This window comes from Gopherus flavomarginatus, chromosome 8 (genome assembly GCF_025201925.1).
Source record: "Gopherus flavomarginatus isolate rGopFla2 chromosome 8, rGopFla2.mat.asm, whole genome shotgun sequence".
Classification (NCBI taxonomy): domain Eukaryota; kingdom Metazoa; phylum Chordata; order Testudines; family Testudinidae; genus Gopherus; species Gopherus flavomarginatus.
This window is the reverse complement of record NC_066624.1, coordinates 99,930,144-99,956,043: the sequence shown is the minus strand read 5'-3', so window position 1 is coordinate 99,956,043 and position 25,900 is coordinate 99,930,144. Positions and strand designations below refer to the sequence as shown.

Below are 25,900 nucleotides of genomic sequence, written 5' to 3'. Positions count from 1 at the left end.
AGCTGACAGTGTGGACACACTGCAACTCTTTCCCTGCTGCACTCTCCGAGGGCTGATTTAACACACAGGGCTCTACATCTGCGAGTGTACCCATGGCCTAAGAGTGGGATGGACAGCAGTGCAGGGTTCCAAGGAACATTATGTCCCCACCTAAACTAATCTGAGTAGGAATCCTTTCCTGGGGAGATTGTTATTGCCTTTTCATTTCCTGGTTTGAGACAATAGATGAAGGTCGATGCTCCTCTACACTATCACAAAAATCCAAATCCTAGCCCCTTTGAATCAGTGGACAAAATGACTGCAAGCTGCAGCAGGAGCAGGAATTACTCCAAAGAGATAAGATTTCTTCCAGTTACAGTTATTTTCCAATAACTGCCAGTACGAGTCATCGTAATCTCCTATTCTTTAAGAGCTTCTAATTTTGTACATCCACTGACAAGATGGATTGCTGAATTTATGGAACAAGTGCTTTATTTTCTATAAGTCATCTTCAGATTGCTTTCACTTAGGGAGAGCTGAACCATCCCTTGCCTGCTGAATATTCACTGGGCTGCTCTTTCGCCAAGTCACAAGTGAAAGTAAAGCAGGCTTTAAAGAAGCGCCTGCTGCTACTGTTCTTTCCACACTGACCCCCAGCCCCTCGAAAAGTTGGAGAGGGCATTCCGGTAGACTACATTGGTTGAAACCTGGTGATTTTTTTAAACCACATTTGAAGAGAAAAAAAGTTGACAAATTACCAGGGGATAATCAGATTATTTGTAATATGGGGGTACAACTAAGAATCCCAGGCCTGGACTCTTTTGTGCCAGGGACTGAACATAAATAGCTTGTAAGCTCTTTGAGACAGGAACAAAAATAATATAAAGATAAAGAACTATTAAATATCCTGTGTTCTACAGCAGTGGTTTTCAACCATTTTTCATTTGTGGACCCCTGAAAAATTTCAAATAGAGATGCAGACCCCTTTGGAAATCTTAGTCTGCAGACCCCCAGGGCATCATAAGAACACAAGAACAGCCGTACCAGGTCAGACCAAAGGTCCATCTAGCCCAGTATCTGTCTACCAACAGTGGCCAATGCCAGGTGCCCCAGAGGGAGTGAAGCTAACAGGCAATGATCAAGTGATCTCTCTCCTGCCATCCATCTCCACCCTCTGACAAACAGAGGCTAGGGACACCATTCCTTACCCATCCTGGTTAATAGCCATTTATGGACTTAGCCACCATGAATTTATCCAGTTCCCTTTTAAACATTGTTATAGTCCCAGCCTTCACAACCTCCTCAGGTAAGGATTTCCACAAGTTGACGGTGCGCTGTGTGAAGAAGAACTTTCTTTTATTTGTTTTAAACCTGCTACCTATTAATTTCATTTGGTGACCCCTAGTTCTTGTATCATGGGAATAAGTAAATAAGTTTTCCTTATCCACTTTCTCCACATCACTCATGATTTTATATACCTCTATCATATCCCCCCTTAGTCTCCTCTTTTCCAAGCTGAGGAGGCCTAGCCTCTTTAACCTTTCCTCATATGGGACCCTCTCCAAACCCCTAATAATTTTAGTTGCCCTTTTCTGAACCTTTTCTAGTGCTAGAATATCTTTTTTGAGGTGAGACCACACCTGTACACAGTATTCGAGATGTGGGCGTACCATGGATTTATATAAGGGCAATAATATATTCTCAGTCTTATTCTCTATCCCCTTTTTAATGATGCCTAAGATCCTGTTTGCTTTTTTGACCGCCTCTGCGCACTGCGTGGACATCTTCAGAGAACTATCCACGATGACTCCAAGATCTTTTTCCTGACTTGTTGTAGCTAACTTAGCCCCCATCATATTGTATGTATAGTTGGGGTTATTTTTCCAATGTGCATTACCTTACATGGCCCACTGGTTGAAAACCACCATTTTACAGGATACCTTACATCTAAGAGACTAAACTATTATTTATTTATGGAGAGAAAGTAGCAGCAGTGACTCTATACGCCCTAAAATGTTAATCTACACTTACAACGCTGCAGTGCAGTCACTACCTCTGCCACAGAGTGGGATTCTCTCAGGAGCAGAGTTCACTTCCCCTAGAGCCAGTAGCAACCCAGCATTATCTATACGGGGATGCTGTTTAATTGTGCAGCTCAAGGATGTGGATTTTTCACACCCCTGACTGAGAGTTAAACTGACCAGGTCTTTGCTACAGTAGTTTAAGATTCTTTCCAGTGGGAGCTGCCCCTTTCATCCATTGTTTCACTTCTCCAAAGAGTCAGCGAACAAAGCACTCCATCTGGAGTGGAGGCCAAGTGTTTGTGAAGGGTTACTGGTTCTGTGAATGATGGCTTTTTCCAGTCCTGCCCATTCTACTATGGGCAAATGGGTGTTGATAGTAGTTCTTTGGTGCATTCAATTTTGGTCGCCTCTAACTATTTCCCAAATGGTTTCCCCAGCTCAGTTAGTCACACACAAGGTGTGCATTGATCAAAATGCACGATTTACTGGGTGTTAAGACAGTTTGACCTGTTCCCTGTCAGGAGCAGGGATAGGGTTGACAGTTGATTGACTGAAAAGCTAGGTAGTATGATTTATTGATGACTATTGCTTCTATTATGATGTTAGCCCCTTTGAATGTCCTCCTAATGCTCCCTGTTCATTATCTGACAGTACTGCACTGTTTGTTACACCCATTTGTTACACTGGATTATAAAATCTTTGGCCAGGAAACATTTTTTTCCTGTGGTTTTATGATGCCTATCACAATGCAATTTGGATCTCGAACTATTACCTGCCACAAATAGTCACCCATTAGTGGGATTGGGAAACACTGAGTTTAGTGAAACAGCAGAGCCATACTAACCTACAAGACTAATGAAGTTTGCCAGTTATACTATTCACCCATTGTGGAACTGCATAAGTCTCTAGTATTTTAGCCCATTTTTTTTTTTCAGAGTTCCCTCCTCTTATTTTCCCATTCTAGTTCTCTTAGGGGCAATACTAAAAGCAGAATAAGGGCTTTTGACACTAGCCTGAGATTTATAATGGCAGGTGCTCTTAGCAATTCAGGGAACAAACATGAATTAACTGCTGCTCAAGTCTGTCACTAAAATGCAGTCACAAAGCAGCACACGATGCCACTAAGCCCAGTCTCTGCACTTCAGCACCTCATTTGACTAAGGAGGTCTCAGCCCTTGTGCAGACCTGCTGCAAAACTCTAATTGCTAAATTCAGCCCTGCCATCTATGGCAGATTTGCCTAGTTACATAGAAAGGCACTTCTTCCCCCTGTCTCTCCCCCTCCCCCCACACACAAAAAAAATGTGATTTTGGTAGAGGAGGATCAGGGCCGTTATCCCTACTCTCACTCTTCCTCTTAATAGAAACTTTGGCCTCTCGACGAGAACAGAACTAGAGCCTCCATTTGAAAACACTGAAGAGATTTAAATTTGTAATTAGATGTCCAGGAAAAAGTCTTTTTTGGGAATGGATATGTCAGTAAGAGGACTCTTCCCCGCCGCCCAGCAACAATAGTTACACCATGATTGTCTGCACCTGGTCTACTCTAGCGCTTGTTGTGGAAAATTGACCACACGGTTGATTTTAGGTCAGACAGCCTGAGGCTCCTTTATTTTATACAAGCATATATGCAGGGAGAGACAGCATGACCCCACTCAGGAGACAAGCCGCTCTGCCCTTCCAAATTTTACCAAGCTTATAAAGGTTAAAACCGCAAAACGTAGCATGCTGGTTACACATGTTATTTGCCTTATTTGGGATATAATGTTGATAACAGGCAAGCTGACCAATTAATTCTCCATCTATGGCAAAACCCCAATTTTCCATCTATGGTTTTTCCTGTTATTGTCTTTGCCAGTCAAGTCTGCGGTTTGACCGTTCTAGCACCTTTTCTGTAGTCCTGACAGCAGGCTCAGCTGTTGTAACTTAACAAATCTCCTGGTTCCCCTTTATCCAATTCCAGTTCCTCTTTTTGGGGCCCTGACCACATCTCTCTGCCTCAACATGCCCTTTGTACAGAAAAACAAGCTAAGCTAAGGCTCTAAATTATATTTGCTCAAAGGCCTAGGGCCTAAGAGAAAAGGGGGGCGGGGTTTGCTTTCCCTGACATGCTTATATCAGTAGCAGTAAAACACTGAAAGTGAGGAATTAAGCATGTGCCCATTTCCCAAGCTACCTGAGAGCAGATGATGTTGGTTCTGGCCCTTTGCCACACGAAGCACACAATTTAGCTCTATGCAGGAGCTCTGGGGTATCCATTTGACCTTTTACAACACAATTTATAAAATCCAGTTATGGCTGCACCATCCGGGTGCACTGGCCATTAAGTGAGATTACATTGTTTGAAAGCACACCAGTGGATCCTTGCCTCGCTGCTGAAGAACGATTAAGTATGAAAGTCCAAAATATTCTTTTAAGTGGCAAAATAGAATGAAATGAACCAGTGTGCTAAAGTCCAAAAATGTGATATTATCTTCATGAGTGAAGATTTGTATGTAAACAAGCTGGAGTACCTAGCCTGTAATTCTAATTTTGTACTCATAAATTCAACTTTCCCTTCTTGCCAGCTTTTCCATGTTGGTGCATAAGTAGTACAGAAGGTGACTGGACAGTATTAAGTAGAATTTGCAAGCCTTGGTTTGCAACTATAGTTTAGTGTTAAACTAGGTCTTAAGTAAGCATTTCTACAATGGTACTGTTTAATTCCTAGTTCTTAAATTTGGAATTTTCAAAAACAAGCTTCCCTCCCACACCCTACTTGACGGGGGGGGGAGGGGGAAGAGGAAGGGTGGGGGACAGTGGCACGGGGCAAATCCATTGGTTTCCTGAACATTGTACACATAATTTTTTGGTTGTGGGAATGGCAGAACTAACTGAGCTAGTCAGCATGCCTTTTCTTTATTTCCATTGGTACACTAGAACCCTATTGATTACACTCAGTTTAGGGCTTCTCACATAAAAGTCTAAGACTCATGTCATCACAACTGAAAAATATAGTTGACACTGTTGATTGCAGCATTTGTTATAACCACGTACAGAATAGATCTACAACTATACAATACAAAGCTGTAATTCCATCAAGGCATTCTTGTGACATACTGTATTAGAACACAGCTAATAATCTCTCACCCAGAAAGATCTATACAGAAGTGTTGTGTGACCTCGTCTCTTGATTGGTCTTTGTGACAATGGTAAACCAGGTGCCAGCTCTCACCAGGGCTTTAGGCACCAGATGAGCACTGACAAATTCATAGCTGGAACCCAGACTGGTCTGGGTTCCAGCTCACCTGTACATTAGTCTAATTCAAGAGAGGTGTTAGACTTGTACAGATACATTTAGTCTCTATAAAAAAAAGATTGTATGCATACATCTTATTTAGAATGTCTGAATCTCATGCTATAAAAGGTAATACTTAAGTTTTGTTCTACAGCTGTGAAAATGCCTGCTCTGAATTTATAAACACAGGCAGGAGGAATGGTTCTCCACTCATCAAGGACTATCAAGACTAAATGGGCCATCATGCAACGTCATGATACAAAGACTGGGTTTATGGTCCTCTTACACCTGTGAAGGTGCTATGTGCAAGAAAGCTCATCCCATCACCTTGAATTTTGGAAGAAGGAAAAAAAAATAGCTGATAAACAATTTTTACCTTTGCTGTTTTGTTTCCTCCCTCCAGCCCCGTGAAAGTCCAAAGCAGAGATTCCCCAGTCAACCTGGTTTAGCCTTAAAAGGCATTCAATGCTGACAATTACATCTGTCGCTTTTTGGAACCACAGACTAACTCATTTGTATAAATATATTGCCTGCTTTAAACCATAAATAACTCATTTATTTTTCTTAGTTTACTATAGGACTGGCTACAAGCATTGCCTTCGGTGAGACATCTATGGTACAAATTAACATGGGGTAGTGACTGGCCTCCTGGGATTGGGATCAACCTGAATATTTTGAGATATTTGGGGTCAGATTAGTTTATCACTAAGTCCAGCTTGTCTGGGTGGTAAGACAGACTGGAGTGCCCAAGGGGACTGCCTAGGACTCCATAGTAAGAATTATAGGACTTCAGGAATTCACATTTATTACTGGTTTGGTGAAATCTAATTTTAGAACATGCAACCAGTTTGGGATGTCTACCATGTTTTTTGATAGTCTGCCCTGAGGTTGGCACTCATGGTGATGAACCATTCCAGACTGCATGACACCCTTATACTGCTTTGTCCTGTGTGTTAGTTTTAAGTGAAGACAAGGGCCCAATACAACAAGGGACTCAAGAGAATGGGGTAAAAGTGCTCAGGACCTAGCAAGAGAAAGCTCACTGTTTGGAATTTTGCAGTTTACTGGAAAGTTAAAGTGTTATATTTCTGGTATCAGTAATGTAGTGTAAGCAGCAACTAGCTTATGATGAAATACACTGAATGATTCTTCCTTAATTTAGACTGTAATATGTATATCCACCCTACAGTTAGCTTTCAGAGCATATTTGTGTACTTTAGGGATTTTCCTCTTGGAAGATATAGCTTCTTTTTCTTCAAACACAGGAACCCAAAGATAGTCATATTGGTCAGAAAACATGCAATAATAAAATGATAGAACAGTATCCACAGTAGTAAATCCTCAGGAATTTCACAGGAACCTTGTTGGGTATATGTATCTGTTTAGTGGGCTGCCACTATATTACCATGATTCACTAAACAAGCTTCTAGACTAGCTCCTGATGCAGTAATGCTCTTGACAGCCTCATTAGACTTTTCTGAACAGTTTAGTACAATATAAGCAATGTTGTTTTAAACAGTTTATTTACATGATTTATTTTGGCAAAAAACCTATCTTAAATACAGAAGTAACAGGCCATCTGACATCTTCAAAAGCAAAACTAATTACATGTAACAGAAAAAAAAGTAGCATTTTGTGGTTAAAGGGAATCTTAGAGTTGGACATGCCACACATGACATACAGGCAATTAGTTCAAAGTTAAGTGCAGAAATATACACAGTTGGACAATTCCTGAGACGGCGTTGGATAATACAGAATGAAAACGTGATTTTAAAATGTACAGCTTGCAAAGAAAAAAATACAAAAAGACTAAATATAGCAAAGATGTAGAAAAAGGTTTTGGAAATTATACACCAAAAACCTGCAAGTAAAAATATTAGTGTTAGAAACTGAAACCAGGTCCACAATTTCAGCTTCGCACTGTGCCTGAATAAGCTCTCTCTATATATAAAGTAGTTAAACAAGGTTCTGGAGACCGTTCTAAAAATAATCTCAGCTCAAAGGCTATAAATACAATTTAAGTACAGTGATGTTTTTTCTTGGATTTGCACATCCAAAAAGTGTTAGTTTTAATTCGCTATCAGATCAAGTTACTTTTGGTGGCTAAGCCAGTTACAGGATTTGGATGTATTGGATTAGAAAAGGATGCATAGAAAAAAAAATGAAGAACCATATGCAGTACGTACTTTCGTGCACCAACAAGCTAGACCTTCTAGAAAATCCAGAAAAAGCAGCTGTATAACAGGCCAACTGTCATACTTCAAATGGCATATCTTAAACTATTTCAGTTTAGTCAATAGTCCATGCATTAGCTTTTAAGACGTGTACAGAGCCAATTGATGAAGTTAAGCAAACTCTTCTAGATTAACTGAAGAACATCACCCAGTGGATGACTCAAGTAAGAGAGACTTCTTAATTTCAGCATATGACACCAAAAGAGTTTATTGCATAAAGGAGACAGTTTGTTGAATGAAAGTGTTTACATTACGTTTCTAAGCCTAGATCAAGGTTTTCACTTGTTTGGTTGACTAGGTGATCTTCTTCACTACTAATCAAAGAGTCCCTACCAGTTAGCAAGATGTTAGGTAACTAAGTTAGGCAACTAAGTGACAATGACTGAAGTACCATTAATATCAGTAACAGGTCATCTGAACAGCCAGTTGCGTGTCAGTCATTACAACATAGTAGTTCATTTTAAGCCTACTTCATATCAAGTGGGTTGTTGATCGACTTAAGGTATGACTCCTCTTTGCAAACATTGAGGGAAGGTTGACCAAGGAAGGAGAAGGGATACCCTGGTAGGGGGGAGAAAAAAAAATTGTTAATGTGATCAAGGTATCAGTCTCTGTGTTTAGTCATACCTCTCAACATTTCAAGACCCAAAATAAGGGGGACACAATGGGTCCAGTTTCTTCAACAGAGGTAGTCTGCTAACCCCTAATTTTAAGGATTGGCATTTTCAAGTTTTGGATAACGAACTTGGTGGGTAAAAAACATGGTTAAGTTCATTATAGAAAATGAAGATTTTCCCCATAACAAGATTGTTGAGAGGTATGCATAGAACTAGGAGACCTTCTGAAGAGTTATCTTAATAAAGCAAACATATCTAACCCACATCCTTGTGTAGTTCATGCTGTTACAACAGCGTAGTATCTCCTTCCAAGTTTTCAAACACAGAACATGTTATAATACAGTTTGCTATATTAGGAAATCTTGAAGGATTGAGATGACCTTCCCCTAGCTACATAATCACTTAAACTTGTTCTGCTCTTACCATATTTTCAAGATTCCTCAAAAACTACTGATTTGACCATAACAGATACTTTGGTATAAAAAAAGCCAAAAAAATTGTAATTTAATTTTGATAGTTTATTACTGAATAGTCTTAGCCTATGTACATTTATATATGATTGCAAGTGAGACAAAACGCTTGCTATTCTGATGTTGTGAACGAGTCTCAGCAAAACTGATTATCAGTGGATTTTAAGGTGATCTGTAGGCTTAGCAGTTTGTTGCTAAGCAAAAGTTGAAACTAAAATTAATATAAGAATAGCTGTAAGAACTGCTTTAAGAGCTAAAAATTTTCTTTACAACTTCAGAAGTTTAAGTTCACTTGAAGTGATAGTACTATACTTGTGCTTTAGCTGTTGACTTAAACGAGAAATATGTTCTTATGGAGGTATTTAGCAGAGGATGACAATTGCAAAACACACTGTTTAAGACTCATGAAAGTCTCAACAGTTGTACTCTAGAAGGTCTTCCATATTTACAATCAGAGGCAATAGACTACACACTGAATCCAGAATTTCATCTGTCAAATTGAGTTCAGCATGAAGACTCGCCCATATTTACATTAAAATGTGTAAATATAAAGAGGCACTTTAATGCTATCATGGGGCAAACATGGTTAAAAAACTTGGAAAGAAATCCAAAACCCCTCAAGACCAGTGATGTCAATTCCATTTCCACAGAATTTAAATTCCCCATTTCAAACCCAACTAGTTAACAGAAGAAATATTAAGTAGCCTAATGGGAGCCAAGATGTGCACCAAGATAGACCAAGGAAAACCCAGCACCTGTTAGAAACATTTGACAGATTCTTTAATCTTTTAGTAGTTGTGCTAAATAGGAGAATCTGTAGGAAGCTCACTTTATGCAACGTGGGCATTAAAGATCAAGTCGGACGACAGAACTGTTCTCAACACCACTCCGGTCATCTCCTACATCACAAGTGGTAGTAATGACAGGAATGGGACAAGGTCTGGCCAACAAGTGGCCATTTAAGCTTTCAGGGCTGGAAGGAGTTTTTCCTTCTCTGGCATGTGAAGGATGGCTAGTTGGAGAGCCAGGACAGAGCACAGGTCGAGACCTGGAACTTTGAGAGCTCCCATCAACAGAATTGGAGCGCTGAACACTAACATGTTTGACAGATCCATTTAGGCTGTATGTAGAAGAGGAACGAGCAATCTACAAACAGGAGGGGGGGAGTGAAGAGTTAGTGCAGACACTGCATAAATTCACTGGTTATTCTTTTATTCTGCCTTATTTTCCAATGTCATTTCTCTTTAAGTTAAAAAAAATTGTACATATTGATGGCCAGGATATTATCTGGACAAAACATTTCATCTAAACAATTCCTTTGAACTCCTTTGTAAGAAGCTTAGTGGGCTCTTATGTTCTGCAAATTTTAAAACTTACTCAATATCTTCAACAGTTTAATTTTGCAGGAACAGCAGTGAGATCATGCCATAGCACTTCAAACAGGTTCAATAATGCATACAAGCAAGATCAGTACTCTTTCTGCAATAGTTTGCTTCTAGGCGAGATTGTATTAATGGTCTTAAATTGAAGTAATGATAAATTCACAAGTCATTTTCCCCATCCAAAACGATGCTCTTGGGTACACATTATCAGTGCTATTGTGCATTAGGCCATTGAAATGTCTACATGAAGTGCTGCTTTGACCCGATATCCCAGGTGTCTATATCATCTGTCACAGCAATATACAAAACAAAATTTCAGACAACTGAATCAAACTTTTTTATAAAGCATTATATGTAACTTTAAGAGCTAGGATCCAGAATACAATCCCATGGAGGGGAATTAGAGGGCTGCCTGCTGGAACTAAAAATCACTGGGGTAATTATTGCAAATCCCTAGGCAAGTAGCTAGTCTGAAGTAGCTTTACCTCCTGGGGGAAGTTGCATATGCTAATTTAACTCTATACTGTTTTCTGTTTTGTTAGTCAGGGTCTCAAAGTGATCACCCTAACATAGTGGGGAAAGTCACTGTCACCTGATCAGTGACACTGACCAAGAGAGCCAAATCCTGAAGGACTTGGAGAAATGAAAGATGGGTGACTATTTGGTAAGCTAAGACTAGCATGTGAGCGGTTTCTAAGATACGTTCTCTTTTGATCTGAACAAACTCTTTGCTTTGACACGGTCATTGCCCCAGAGAGCAAGCAGAACTGCAGGTGCTCAGTGAAACTCAGACATGATGGGATAATCAGTGAATTGAAGGAGGAATGACATTCCAGATCTAGACAAAGAGTTGCAAGACTCCACCTAGAGTGTGGGTGTCCTCAAGGAGGCCACAAATGGGTGAGAGATGCAGTTACCTTGAATACTGAAAATTGCCATTCAGTCCCACCCAAATGCAACACTTGATTTCATAACTGATTTAGCTGCAGGTAGGATTATTTTTAGCCACAGCTTCCCTTTTCCTAAACACGGGATGGATGCCATGCTGTCAATGTATACGTTTGGTAGTTTACTATTTGGAAGAGCATCAAGAGATTTTGAATTCATCTTGATAATGCACATAAAATAAAGGGATTCAACCAACCAATCTCTTGTAGTTCTGCTGACATGTTTAAAGGGTAATGATCAACTATATAAGGACATAGGAGGCAGAGAAAATGCATGACTGGAATGTAACTATTTTTATGAGAGATACAAACTGTACCAGAATGAGGATAGCCAGAGATACAATAGCAAGGGGGAGGAGAAATAAAAATTAAATCTGTAAGTGATTTTTTTGGGAAGGGGGATGCTCACAGCATAAGTCCAACTTCTAATTAATGGGAGGTAGGATGCATCTATCCCTGTGGGCAATTTATTCCTTAGTTACCTTCTGCTGAGCTTTTACCAGTTTCCGCTGAAGCAGCCATTTCTGCTAATGTTAGACACAGGATACTGCACTAGGTGGACCACTGAGCTGATTCAGAATGTTAGTTCATATGCTCCCTTCCTTAACTCAAGCAGCAGAGTGAAGCAATATTTTGATTGGGTTGATTATCAGTGGGCCATTAGCGTGCATATTATACTTTATTACCCCTATTCCACAGGGGATACCCTGAAAGGCAACTATAGGAGAAGAATACAATGAGAGTTAGAAGGGAAATTTTCAACAATTTACAGATCTAAGAGCAGGCGTTATAACATTACATTTTGAGTAAATGGAGTTTACATTATTTTCAGTCCCACCAAGTCCCATCTGTTATAGTCAATTGTGTGTCTATTGCTATAATTCTTAAACTACAGCAGAGAAAAAGAGTAGCAGTACGTGATTATTTTAGACACTGAAGACTGAGATCCTCTCCCCTCCCCTCCCCAAATCCATGACACACTGAGTATCCTTTCCGGGGGGCGGTGGGGTTGGGCTGTAGTTTCTTGACTCCCCCACCCCCATTTAGAGTCCATGAGGATAGAAGTTAATGAGGTAAGACAGCACAGGATGTCTGTTTTTATGGGAAATTTACCCATTCAAAAAAAGTTATACGAACCAATTGTATACTTTGTCCTAGGATAGCTTCAGAAATGATTTCATTTCAAGTTGTGCTAGGAGTTTCTCATCTTGCCATGAGAGGGCATGTTCACTCTTAAAAGGTGGTCACTTTTTGGAATATGCATAGTGCATTCTCGCTCCTTGTTTCCCATGGTACAGCAGATTTTTCTAAATTTTACAGACTAATAGGACATCTTAAGTGACTTTACTCAGACTAGAATATAAAAGTTTTTTTGTTTTTTTTTAAATTATAGACAAGTGTTGCATATACATTGTGGACCTTGTTTAACAAGAAGTTGCCATGTAAGAATACGTTCTGAGCACCAAAATTAATACAGTCAGCTTTATCAAAGTTAAGGTTATGCCATTTAGACTGTACAGCCAAGTCACTTACTGCTAATGAGGATGTACTGGTCATGCGGCTGCCCAAGTATCTCTCACTAGCTGAGCAGGGACTCCTTCCTTCTACTGTATTGTGTGCCATTAAAGCCCTTCGAAGAGCTCTCTTTGGTGTTTTGGAGAAAGAGAATGCTCTTGTAACCTGCAGAGTTTGACAAGAGTTGTTACATACATTAAGTCTTAGCATGAGATCATTAGCATCTAACATGTATTCACAATGTAATTCCACAGCAAATCAAAACAGTGCTTTCTATACACCATCTTAGAGGTCTGTTTTAGTAATCAACCTGTGCATGCTCTCTTTTCAATCCCTGCCCCTTCAGCTGAATACTGTATGTGGTCTGGACACCATGAATTGAATTAGCACAGACTCTTCATTTTACATAGCTCACAGAATAGTCACATTGCAACTCTGCAGCACAATTGATCTCATGGAATTTCTGTTAATGTATAAAGAGACAAATTTTTTGGATGCATTTACAATGCTGCAATTAAAAACAAAAAACCCAATTTCATTTTCTCCTCCTAATCAGTTTACATATATAGAACTTTGGCAGCATTGGCAGAAATACCAACAAGTTTCTTGACTACACTAGCACTAATAGGTTTTGGTGTGACTAAGATTCACATATCAGGTTATTACTTAGCAAGTAGGGAATTAAACGCTTACCTTTTTTGATGTTTTCTTTATTGCCCTGGATGCCCTACTCAACGTACTGTCCACATCTTTCGTATTTATGTCAATTGAATCAGGATCAGTAGTGTAAATAAGGTTTTCCTACAGACATGCATAACTATAAGAACAGGTGCACAAATCCACCAGGATTTTTCCAACACATCATCTTTGAGTACACTCAAATTGGAGTTTAATCTTCTAAAAATCTAATTTATCAATCCCTAAATTTCACTGGAGAAGGGATAGCAAATGTAGCAGCTGTACTTAATCTTGCAGCTGCTATTTGGATTTCCTCGATTTAATGAAGCTAGCTACTAGAACAGTCTCTTGTAGGAGACCTTAGCCTCATTTTCAAAATCAGGGCAGATCAAAGCAAACCAAGGAAATCAAATCTGAAATTGTTAAACAGCCAGGCCTAATGCAAAGGGGTACACACCATTTGAACTGTAAATGTAGTGGAGTCTTGACAAGACAAAACACTCCACTATTCTAAATGGAAGGTCTTCAAAAGATACAGTCTTCTAGTTAAGACTGATACCACCTTTGGCCTATGTTTGGTTAAAAAAAAAAAAAAAAAAAAGTGCTTCAGAAGCTCCCAAGCTCGTCCAGAGAATAGAAATTAACATTACTGGAATGATACAAAATGTAGAATATTCAGTTATATAATTAAGAGCAGTGCCCTAGTGCATGGGATAGGATGAAGCTTTAAGTATTTTTATAGTTTTACTTGCGAGTTTTAGAAGAGTCACTGACATCCCAATAAATTTTTTATATTCTGAGTTCTGAAACTCCAGTAGCATCACAAGAATCTTTAGATTAAACTATTCATGTGAGGGATCAGGAACTGATCTTTTGTGAAGTCTGAGGAAAGCTGCCCTGAGAAGACTATACACACACAGTTAAGTTTCAAGAACAGCTTATGGCAGCATTGTTCACTACAGTGCTACCATGCAGAGCTGGAGTTAAAGCCTTTACTGCCACCATGTGGCAGACTTGTAAATACCTACTTCACTTATGAGAAAACATAGGCATACTAATACAACGTCACAGACTTTTCAGAAAGGGTACAGATGGAGAAGAGAATCAAGTTTTTGACCCCCTAAAGTGCAAAGAGATTCTATTTGGTATTCAAATCAAGCTAAAGATGGGGGCACATTCAGGGTGGAAATGTGTTGCTTTAAAGTGTGGTGGGGCTGCTGCCTTTAAGTAGACACCAATGTATATTACCACTTTGAGGACTGATGTAGTTAGGAATGGACAATCTTTCTATGCAGTCAAGGTGTGTTTCAGAATGTCATTCCACACTGGAAATAGTGAAGGGGCAAGTGCTTTTCTATTGTACTGTAATGTGACAGAACATTAGTAACAGATTATGATATTCCATTTCTACTATTATACTTATTAGAATTGAGTGGCAACAAAGACCATTAAAGGAACTGACAGATGGGTGGCTGGCCCACTTAGCAAAAGTGTCAGATACTTCTCTCAGGATAAAATATCTTTTACTGTGGGGGAAAGGGAGAGGAAGGAGGAAGAGAGTTAAAATACCCCTGCTCCAGAAGTTCGTCCATTCAGAGTGACCCAGTGGATCAGAAATAGTACATACATTCTGAACTAGTGTCCTCATGGAAAGACAAGACTCATTTAAACGTTTTCGGGGTTTTTTTAGCCTTAAAGAAATAACCTCAAATATTTAACAGACTGTATGGTGAAAATAAGTAGCATGTTGAACACAGACAAACTCAAACTAGCTGTTCACTCCAGAGTGTGCGCATGTGCACACACACAGTTAGCCAGAAGGTCCCTGCCCTGTTATTTTCGTGCTGTATTTCAAAGTTCGTAATTGTTTTATTTTTGGATTTTAGTGTGGAAATACATACTGGAAATGCTTAAAGGGGTGCCAGGAGAAGGCTGACACCTTAGAACATTCCAGTTTGTGATGAAAGATGCTTTATGGCTCTATGCCTCACTGAAATAAAAGCATTTCATACCTCTGTTCTATCAGGCTGTCTATTAGGACCAACGAACTAAGGGATTATACACAGTCAATTTCTACATCTTAACAAAAATGCCTATTGTTAGAAATGCTACAACAGTGCAGAGAGAACTGTGCTGGCCTGGCTTACACTGGTGAAAGACCCAAAAGATAATTCAGTATAGACATGCCCTGTTGTATCTATACTAGATCTTGGACTGTTATCACAACCATAAAAATTAGTAGTTTTATTTTTAAAAAAATGCTTAGGTTTTGTAGAACCTAATGGTTAAGGAGTAGGCCTCAGCAGCCCTCTTAATCACCAGAGAAGTTTTATTCTGTTAGCTTGTGGATATGCCAAGGCCTCGTTTCTTCCTGTTATCAGAAGGAAGCAGTCACTTATGTATCTAAAAGACATTTGCAATGAACTATTTCCACTGGTAACCTAGTACTAGAGAACTTACAGCATCTGCTTTACAAATTGTGTTCGCTACATGCCGACACAGCATCTTCAGCCAATCCTCTTTAGGAGGCTCCTCAGTCGTCATCTGAAAACTGAACAACAAGTTGTTCTGTTCTGTTGGTGGCCGCACAACCAAGGCAAAAGCTTTGTGGCAGTCTACAATTGAAGACAAAAACATTCAGTCCACACTGTTCCAGAGGAAGTCAACCTTCATACAATTCTGAAAAAACAGATTTTAAGCAAGTAATCTTAACTACTTTTAAGTAGCAGTCTGGTTCAAGTTAAAGTTTATTAGGGTATGTCTACACTGTAATTAGACCTGTGGTTGGCCTGTGCCAGCTGATTCAGGCTAGCGGTTCTTGGGTTAAGGGGCTATTAATTGCACTGTAGACATTCGGGCTCTGGCTGACAGCTGGAAGGGTCCCAAAGCCTGGGCTCTAGCCCAAGCCTGAACATCTACATTGCAATTAAAACAGCCCTTTAGCTTGAGCCCCACTAGCTAGAGTCAGCTAGCACGAGCTAGCTGCGGGTGTCTAATTGAAGAGCAGACATAGCCTTAGAGGCAGCATGGTCTAATGGATAGGGAAATGGCAGTAACAAAGCTTGGATTCTCTTCTCAGTACTGCAGCTTTGGGCAGGTCCAGTTTCTTCACCTGCAAAGCAGAGAGAAGTGATGCCTGCCCTATTTTGCAGAGCACTTTGAGAAGCAACATTGAAGCTTCTATTTATTCTATTATGGAGGAAGTTTGACCATTTGAAGTATACCAGTTTGACTAAACAGACTTGTTAGAATATGGACATTTAACCCAGTCTATGCTGGACAAGTGACCCATTGCTGACAACCAACAGGGGCAGCTGAACCAGCGCTGAACACAATTAAGTGGCAAGTGTAGACAGACAGTACTCAGCACTGCTTCAGAAACGTGAGCTAAACTTGGTCGGAAGAGTTCAGCTACTCTATTGTCACCAATGGATCGTTTTCCTAGTGTGAAGAAGCCCAGAGGCTAAAATTCATTGTCAGTCTACTCTGGATCTCGATCAAATAATTATGCTACAGTAAAAACAAGCACCCTCCATTAATACAAGTTTAAAAAAATTGACTGCAATTAAATCTAAAAAGTTACAGTTAGACTGTATGAGGCTGCCTGCTTACTAGATAGAGGGCCTCTTCCTACTTCTTACTCAGAAGAGTTGCCTTAAACTCTGAAAACATACAAACCCAGTAAGATCTGCTGAAGAGCTCTAGAGAACACCAGGCAAAAGAAGGCTGATTGCTTGAAGTGAAACATTATTGTATTTTAAATTTCTAACTGGAGAATGTTTACAACAAATTACAAGTTTCTGAATACAGATTTATGATGGCATTGCTGCTACAACGTTCAATAATGTGGTATGAACTGTTGCCACTGTGAAACATTAACCTAACTGTGACCAAGTGGTAACATGAGTTAAGTTAAGCCTTTGTCCTCAGGTAGCAGGGATAGCTCCTTTAGTGTCATCACCACATTTTAAATGAAGATTTATATTTGTATTTGTGGAAACAGCAATGGGCCAAGCAACAAAAACAAAACAAAACCAAACCAAAAACAACACACAGCAGAACATGGGCCGCGTTTAAAAGATCTGTAGGCTTATTTTTTTATTGCAGGTTCACAGTGCCATTTGGCTGGCTCTTGTCAATATGACCTTTAGTGGTTATTTTAAGATCATTGGCCAGCAGGTAAACAATCTTTAAATAAAATAACTTGTTGCTTTGCGGTTTCAAGCCAGAACATTAACATTTGTAGCTGTCAGTTGGAGTGTAATCACATAATTAGTTCTCAGAATATATTATAGAACACTGAAGAGTGTATATCTCCCCCTCCACTCCCCCACTGGGTTTATTAGCTATAACACCATTCCAAGCACAGACCTTCTGTCTCCCTGATGTCTAGCACTTTCTTGATCTGTGAAAGAGGCATGAGAACAATGTGTTTGAGAGATGCTGGGGGTCTGGTCTGGCCATGGGGGCTCTTGAAAGCACTGATAACTTTGTGCCGTTTCCTTGCAATCTGTAAGAAGAGTATGAGGTAATAAGTTTAAAATCTTACAATTAAAACAATTAAAAATCAAAGCTTAGCGAAAGAGAACAGATGAATTCTTCATCTAGTAACCAGCTCCAACATATGGATTTATACTTTTACTTGAAGAAAAGCTGTATGTCTTTTTTCAGAAGAACTAGGATTTTCTTTAAAAAAAGAGAGAAGGCATGTTCCTTGAAAGGCTATGATATTTCTTCTCATCTGGTTCACCTCGTTTGTCAGCATACTCTTGTATGCACCTAGCCATAGAGCAAATCCTAAAAACAGCAGATCAAATGTTCAGATAGGGATGCCACCTGTTAATTGCAGCTCAGTCCAAGATTGGGATTTCCGCAGTACTTAGCCTAGCTTAGAAAATCCACTATTCTGCAATCAGAGGGTGACTTAAAGCAGTTTTATCTACAAATGTGATAAGGTTGGTTTTACCTAAGTGAGACAAGCTACTGAAAAACCACGGAGAGCTCAAAGCAACGAGGGCCACAGTATTGGAAGATGGACGGGCTAGGAGTTCCCAGGAGATCATTTGGCAGTTGTTTGCTTTAGGTTAGTAGTTTTTAAATGTCCAACTGCTCTTTTCCATGTAGCCACACACTTTTTGCTACTGGAAAGAAGGGGAAGTTGTTCATAAGTAGTCCAAGGTAGGGAGAGAGTTTCAGCATGGCCCACTGCAAGCCATCTTTTGACCTCACATGCCTCTCCAATACCATCTATGCTTAAAGAAGTACTTTTCTCTTTTACCTTCAAGCTTAGAGTGTGCTGTGTTTTTCTGACACCTCAGATACCTAATTCACCAGGAGTCAGTTCATGATTCTCTTCTTACACTCAAAACTAGAACAATCTTCTCTGTACTCTGTCTGCTGCATTCTGATAATTACTTCCTCTTCCATGTGCTTTCTTCAGTGATTAACTATTTTTGCCCCCTGAAGATTGTCATTGGATCCCTTATTCCCTTGATTCACTTCCAGATCTCTCTCCCTTGAGTCACTCAGATTCCAAGGGAAAAATTCACACAGCAATTTTTTACTCTGAGGACTGGAGAGTATTCTGCAATCCACCAAAAACTATATAGGTTTTTATACTATATTTATTGTAGCCTGTTCCTTGCTCAGCAGCAGGAGATACTTTAGAAATGCCATGAAACGTTCTTTCATCAGAAAGACACAATACAGCAGACCATCCCGGAATTCCAGATTCCTACTGGTCTGGTGACTGAAAAACCAAAGAAAGCCATGGAGCCTGGGGCTGTTGCACAGGAAAGCAATCCACTGGTCAAGAAACGAGTGCGGTACTGCAGCTTAATCAATTATTTAAAATAAGACGTTATGGTGTGTACAAAATGCAGGTTACAAAATCATGGTCTCCCAGCTTGCTTGCAGGATTTCTATGGTGCAGTACTAGTCCACTACCAGTATGGTGCAGTACTAGTCCACTTTAGATTCCTCCTCTCCTCCCTGACAGTGTATGTATGTATTAGCAATTTACCTTTTTTAAAAAAGGTAAAAATAGTCCTTGCTAGAGCCAAAAGTTGAACTAGATTTTCTGATGAAATCCTGCAAGATTTTACACAGATGAAAAAATCCTTATTTATTACTATTACCCCAATTCACGTGATCTTGCATTGAAGTAAGGAGGAGGAAGGGAACTTCGGAAAGTTGATTTCTAGGCATGCCTTAGAACAGGCAATTCTAGAAACTCCTTGGGGGTAGGAAATGGACCACCCATCAAAAAAAATCACAACACACGTTATCTGCATATTTTATGAAATTCCATTTTGAGACAATATTGTTAAAAAAAAAAGTGTATTTTCATGGTCCATCTACAATTCATGAACCTCCAAAGTAATCCTTTCTTGCTCCCCTCCAAACACATTGTATCCCATCCTGGCACTTAAAGAGGCTGAGATTCCTTTGGGGTCCATTCTGCTTCTGCAGTTTTATTTAGTTCATAACAATCTCTCATGACAAAATTTTATAAATATGTGGGTTTAAGTGCATTATATCACCGAGACCTCTAATAAAGCCATCTAGCACAGACTGCAGAAGTGATTTTCTGTCTACTATTTCATAAAATCAATAGCTGGCAAAACCATGACCCTAAACCTTAGGAAGTATTCTGTGTACCAGTCTGATAAATATCAAAGTTCCTCAAGCATTTTTTGGGAGACCTACGTTGACATTTGCCTTTATTAGTGCTGAAAGTGAACAGTTTTCCTCCATCAAGAGCTAGTGAAACCAGACAGCAAGTTCCTCTCCCAAATATAAGACACGTGAAAAGGTTAAAGACAACTGTATTGATTAGTACAGGGATTACTTGCAGCAGGTTGCCACAGCTCACAATACAGTGAGGATGAGGCACAAAGGGACTACAGACCTCTCATTTCTCTGAGTTGAGTTAGGTAGCTGTGCAAAATGAGCAGAAAAATTATTTTCTGTGGCAGACTGTTGGCATACATGACAAGGCACAAGGTGATGTTCCATGAGGAATTCTCAGAACAGTCAATGGGTGCCAACATCTGGAAACTCTAGGGTTGTTTATTCAGAATCAGGGAAGAGGTTGAGTACAGGACAGGCATAGCACAGCTAAAGTTGGGCTTACTGGACATAAGGGCTACACAAAATCAGAAAAAGGAGCGCTTCTGGGAGATGTGGGACTCCCTCAGGCAATGGACACACTTGGATCATCCATTGTCACTGGTATAGCCTCCCTGAAGGAGATTACATTTGAAACTTGGCAAATCAAGCATACCCCACCAGAAAAGGACAAGTCTTCAAGGGAAAGAAGAAGGAAAGCAATTCTCACACCTAAAACTAACATTAACAACCACCCTAAATTAACGATGACAGAAAAAGGGGACAAAGAAAGGCCTTGTATGCTTTAGGCAGACAGTGTAGTGTTCCATCTCAGGCTGAGGCAGAAGTGAAGGAACTGAGGATGGTTTGCCATGTACTCCTATATAGCCTTGATGTTTGCCACAAGATTTCAAAGGGCACGTATGTGGGCTGAATGGACACTGCTACCTAGAAATCTTTGATCAAGGGCTCAAGAGGTGTATGTGTATCTGAAATGGAGCACCCACAGGTGCTCCACTATTCAAAGAACAGCGATTCCCCAAAAGGGGCAGCAGTTGCCAGATACTAGCAGAGATCACTCCTGAGTAGGTGATATCAGGTTGGGGAAGATGAGAGCCATCATTTAAGAACCAAGTGTGCAGAAAATACATCACAATTGTTATGATTATGTCCTTTTTTTATGAGAGCAGTATCTTGGGAATCCCGTGCTCAAACAACCTCCAACGTGGACCACTAACCATAACCCAGACACCGATACATGGCCGTTTAAAGACAATTCATGTACACATTTATTTTAGAGCCCTTGGAAAATGTCAACTGTTAAACAGCAAGCCAGTCTTTGCCTTAATGAGAGAGGTGTTCCTGCCCCAATACAGTTACAATGCTGCAAGTGGGCATATTTACATATAGTCCCATATGGTAGCATAGACTAGAACGAATTGAAGTGGATCCTGCTTACAAGAGCCCACTACCCCACCAAGATTGTTGTAGTTTTAGGAATTTACACTAGGCCCTGCGTCTGTTGGTTAATGCTCAGGTATTTTCTTAACTTAAGCCTTCTAAAGGAAAGAAAAGAAAAGAAAAAAAAAAAAGTTTTGTCAAAGCCAATTTAATTTGCCCTGCTTTTGGCAGAGTGGTGCTTCTCTAGGCCAAAGTAGCTCAGCTTTGTTTTGTCATTAAGTGATACAATAAGCTATCTTGTCTGTAGTGGCGTGACACTAGTCCAAGGTGTTAAACTGCCTTGTGGTCTTTCTTTGGGCAGACTTTGCAGCGAGTTTTAAATTCCTTAATGAAAGTCTCTGAACCAATCACAGTAGTAGAGTGTTCTTTACAACTGCAGTCTCTTCACTTAAGCCTCCAAAGCACAATTAGGCTCCCCAACCACCACATCTTCATTTTTCCCCCCTAACAGCAATTACTATTTATACTGCTTGCGTGGACACTTCAGACTACACAAAAATGTGTATATAAAACAGATATCTACCTGATAGAGACTCATTATTTACTGATATTAAATACCAATGTGCTGCTAAGCCAGTATCTCCAGCACTTCCAGTAGTGCCAGTGGCTGAAACGAGCACCAAAAGGCCTGATTCACTACAAGCTGAAACCACCACATTCTCTCTCTCTCTCTCTCACACACACACACACACACACCCCTACCGAAATCCAGGTTAGCATGCTTGGGATTGGATTGATAAGGTTTATTGTCATCTACTTCTTAGAGGAAAATGGATGTTGATGTGTTAGAGACAAGTAAAATGCTCAAACTTGCTGTATTTTAAAATCTTTGAGAGATGCAAGCAGCATTCACCCATTCCGGCAAACGTTATCTTTATGTACTGCATTTACTTATGAAAAATTGAGTGATTTATCGGAAGGCATAAGCCAGAAAAAAATAACTAAGTTAAACTCATTTCATTTATGTCACTAGTTTAATTTTTGTTCCAGAGAACTATATCCTGTGGAAGAGCAACAGATACTGGAAGCACCATCCTTCTGCCGTAGTGGACAGTATTATTCCACATGCTGCTTCAACATAATGCCTTTCAGTGACAATATGTAGTCAGTTCATTAGGGATATACGACATTACCAACTTGTCATTACAGTCTCATCAACATTGCCTGTTTCTTGGCACTACTGAAAACAGTTTAAATATCCAGTTTGCCCTTTTGGTTTTAGTATTTCTTCATAGGGTTTCAGTATTTAGGATAACTTACTTATTTATACTGAAGTTTGAGTTACAAAGCATTCTGCAATGCCTCAGTTCAGTGGGGTTTTTCGACAGCCTTACCTCTAGACAGTCATTAAACAGAAAGAGCGTGACCTGCTCTCCTCTGTCACAGAGGTCATCGCCAAGTGCAACTGTTTCCAATCGCTGAACTAAGCTTCGGTGAGACGACAAGAGATTGGCCTAAATGGTAGAAATGAGCAGCTCGTTAGACATTAAAGAGATGGACTACCATCCACTCAACTCAATACTGGAAATTGAGTTTTATAGTGAGTGACCTTTTAACCTTTGATGATGTTGAATGTACATTCAACCACCACAGTTATACAGAGGTAATCGGGTTATGCAGAATTTTGACACAAGGGCTAAGTTAGTTGGTTAGTCATTCTACAGGTCGAGAGCTTGAGGGAAGTAACTTACTGGACATCCATCAACTTCATACACAACATCAAAGATCAGTCTTTGTGCTTCAGTTTTTCTTTTGTCTTCATTAATGTGTCTGAGGAAAGTATGTTTAATACTGATAAACCAACAATAAGAACAGATCATCACTAAATTTAAAGGCACAGAAGTGAAGCTGGACATTCAAAGATATTGTTCCCACAGCCACACCAGTGTATATAGTAATTGACAGTTCAAATTTAAAAACACACACACACACGGTCATTTAAGTGAATTGCTTTTCCATGTGTGATGAATTAAATATATGTACATCTAGTTCTGGAACAATGCATTTACACATGTTAGCAGAAACCAGCGAACTGCTCAGCAACTATGAACAGACAAGCAGAAGCTGATTTTCAAATGTGTCAAGTACTTCCATTTTTGTTATGTCCTTAGAATTAAATGCAATGCTTACTTGGAGATTTGGGTACATGTAAGTGAACTGTTGCTAGTTAGAGTTCATGAACATTTTTTTGTATGAGACTAATGCTATATATTTGTCCAATGTTGAATATCTTTCCTCACTAGGGTACATCCTATACCTGCAAGATTCTTATAACTTAAAAACTTCAAGATTGAGAATACTTACATTACTACACAGTTACACCACACACACACACACAAAGATCCCCTTCCAATAGTGTTCATTTGAGATAAGATAATGGCTCAGTCAAGGCGGGGGGGAGCGTGTGAGTGTGAAAAGATCTCCTTTACATTGGCTAAGAGTGGCATAAGGGAGCTCTAAACTGCTAGACCCCACCTGGGCCAAGAGGGAGGAATCCCCCAGACAGGCATAGCAAAAAGATAGCTATGAGGTTGTTTTTAGAGGATTCTCTTGAAAGTTCTTGCACAGAGGTGGGAGGAATGTTGAGGAGGTTTGGGAGTGCCACATCATTGCTGAGATTTGCAAGATACATCAGTAGAACCCAAGAGAATATTTCATATTAAAAGCATGACTTACGTCATCACTTCCTTTAATGATTCAATGGCTCTCTCTAGCATGCCTTTGTCTGGGTTGTCTTCTGCTGTATGTTTCTTAAGGTCTACAGAAGAAAAAAAAAAGTGTTAAACAAGTGTTGCAATAAATCATTTAACTTTTGCTTTATAATTCCCCTGATAGGAAGACCTCCTACTTTTCATCGTTAAGTTAATACAGCCTCATGCCCAATACGATAAAGCAACTTGTTAGTGAGTTTTCTGCTGAAATCCATCTCACACACTCATGGGTGTTTTCAAATAACCTTCATGCTCACCTACACTCATTCAATAAGTATGAGTCACATGTGGACATGAAACAGCACTGGGCACATGTTCCAGTTGCATATGCAGTTACCACGATATCTAGCCATTTATATTTATTTTTGTACACTCATGTTTATATGTTTGGAAAAAGTAGTCATCTGCACTCCAATCCCAGCAACAAATATTGGGTTCTCCTCTTAACACACAGTGCTTGTGAAGGAACGGAAGACTGAAATCTAGTCAATTAAGAAAGTTGAAAAAACTTTCAAGAGTACTACCCTGCCTTGAAATCCACTTTCAGTTTTTGTGCTTTTACAAACACTCTTTTGAGTTTCTTTTAACTTATCTTCTCCCTTTTTTGGAGGCAGGGAGTTGGTTTTATGGGTTGAAAGATCCATAAAGACAGGACAATCACAAGAGAGAGTCACATATAGAAGTTACAAAACTTGTTACACATAAGTTTCTGTCACAGGCACAAAGTAAAATAAAACAATGTCTGTTTGAGAGGTCTTAGATTCTACTTATAACACTGCTAACTAGTAGATTTAAGACAAGAGGGATATTTAAACTAGAGTGCCTTTAAGGATATCCCAAGTACATCACTTAGGAGTACATGACGACTGTTACGACAGGTAGCCGTTCACAGACTAAGTGAGTCATCAGAACGGAAATGACTACAGAAAGTAGTTCATACTATGACACTGAAGTGTTTCCAATAATTTTAGCATACGGGTTGTGGCTTTGGGAGCTGAAATAAATTCAGATTTAGAACATATACCCCATTTCCGCAGAGCAGAGGTTTGCCTATACATGTATGCTGAAGTCAAGCATATGACCAACTGAATCTACTGAAATACACACCATATAATTTGGCTCTTGGCTTTACCAACTATGATTAGAACATTGAAATAAGATCCTAATTCATCTAAACAGCAACCACCACTTTTCATTTACTGCCCAATAAGCCAGGTGGCTGACCCCAAACTCCATGCCAAAAAAATTACCATTTAGAAGTAAAGCAACACTAGGTAACCGTTGAACTGGACGAATGAGTAGTTCAGCCAAGCTTTGACGGCCACACTCTGGTTTAGCTTGATTTATCTACAAAGGATAGAATCATTGCATTTTACACCAGAGCAACTTGCAGGCTTTTCTGCTTGAGAAATCTAACATGGAATTTAAGAAAAAAAAAAAAGCAGATTCTCAGTTACATTCCTGAGATATGAAACTATAATTCAAGTTAGTATGTTAAAGAGTATTTTCAATTCTCTTACCACTTGCTTAGTTTATAACAAACACAAAAACAAAAAAACCACACCACCACCACAACCAATATTAAAGAGAATCTATAAAAATACAAGCTGAGAGCATGTGTGAAAGTTCTAGACTACTGCAACACTCCTGGGTGCTCATTCAACACCATTTACACAGCTTTTGTTAAAACTAGGTCTAAAGCCTATTTTTAAAACAACAATTACCTAGATTTGTGTGTAATCAAGTTATCACCCCATTGAAGAGTCTAAATGGAACCCTTGCCCCCTACTCCCAACCCCTTTGCTTCTATATTAAAGATCCCCTAGTTATACCACCCCTCTCTCAGGCAGTCTGAAAGGGGGGCACAGTAGTATCCAACTGCAATCCTATCCACCCTCCATCAGGTTGATAGTATGTGTTAAGTCTGTAAATTTTGCTATCCAATTCAATTCTTATCCACCACTCAACCAGCAAGAGAAACCAGTTCTTAACATTCC

At 39.6% G+C, this 25,900-nt stretch overlaps 1 protein-coding gene across 4 annotated transcripts in view; it reads right to left on the bottom strand.

Moving 5' to 3' along the window:
* Positions 1-6,785: 6,785 nt before the first annotated feature.
* The window catches only part of ECT2 (epithelial cell transforming 2), a 51,024-nt gene continuing 31,909 nt past the window's right edge, over positions 6,786-25,900 (bottom strand). For all 4 annotated transcript variants that reach the window (XM_050965811.1, XM_050965813.1, XM_050965812.1 and 1 more), the window contains 9 exons: positions 25,154-25,250; positions 23,869-23,950; positions 22,884-22,962; positions 22,527-22,646; positions 17,494-17,632; positions 15,583-15,737; positions 13,138-13,245; positions 12,463-12,609; positions 6,786-8,074 (listed from right to left, as the gene is read on the bottom strand). In XM_050965811.1, the coding sequence (XP_050821768.1) occupies positions 7,985-8,074; positions 12,463-12,609; positions 13,138-13,245; positions 15,583-15,737; positions 17,494-17,632; positions 22,527-22,646; positions 22,884-22,962; positions 23,869-23,950; positions 25,154-25,250 (1,017 nt within the window). In that variant the 3' untranslated portion in view covers positions 6,786-7,984. The remainder of the gene's footprint in view (positions 8,075-12,462; positions 12,610-13,137; positions 13,246-15,582; positions 15,738-17,493; positions 17,633-22,526; positions 22,647-22,883; positions 22,963-23,868; positions 23,951-25,153; positions 25,251-25,900) is intronic.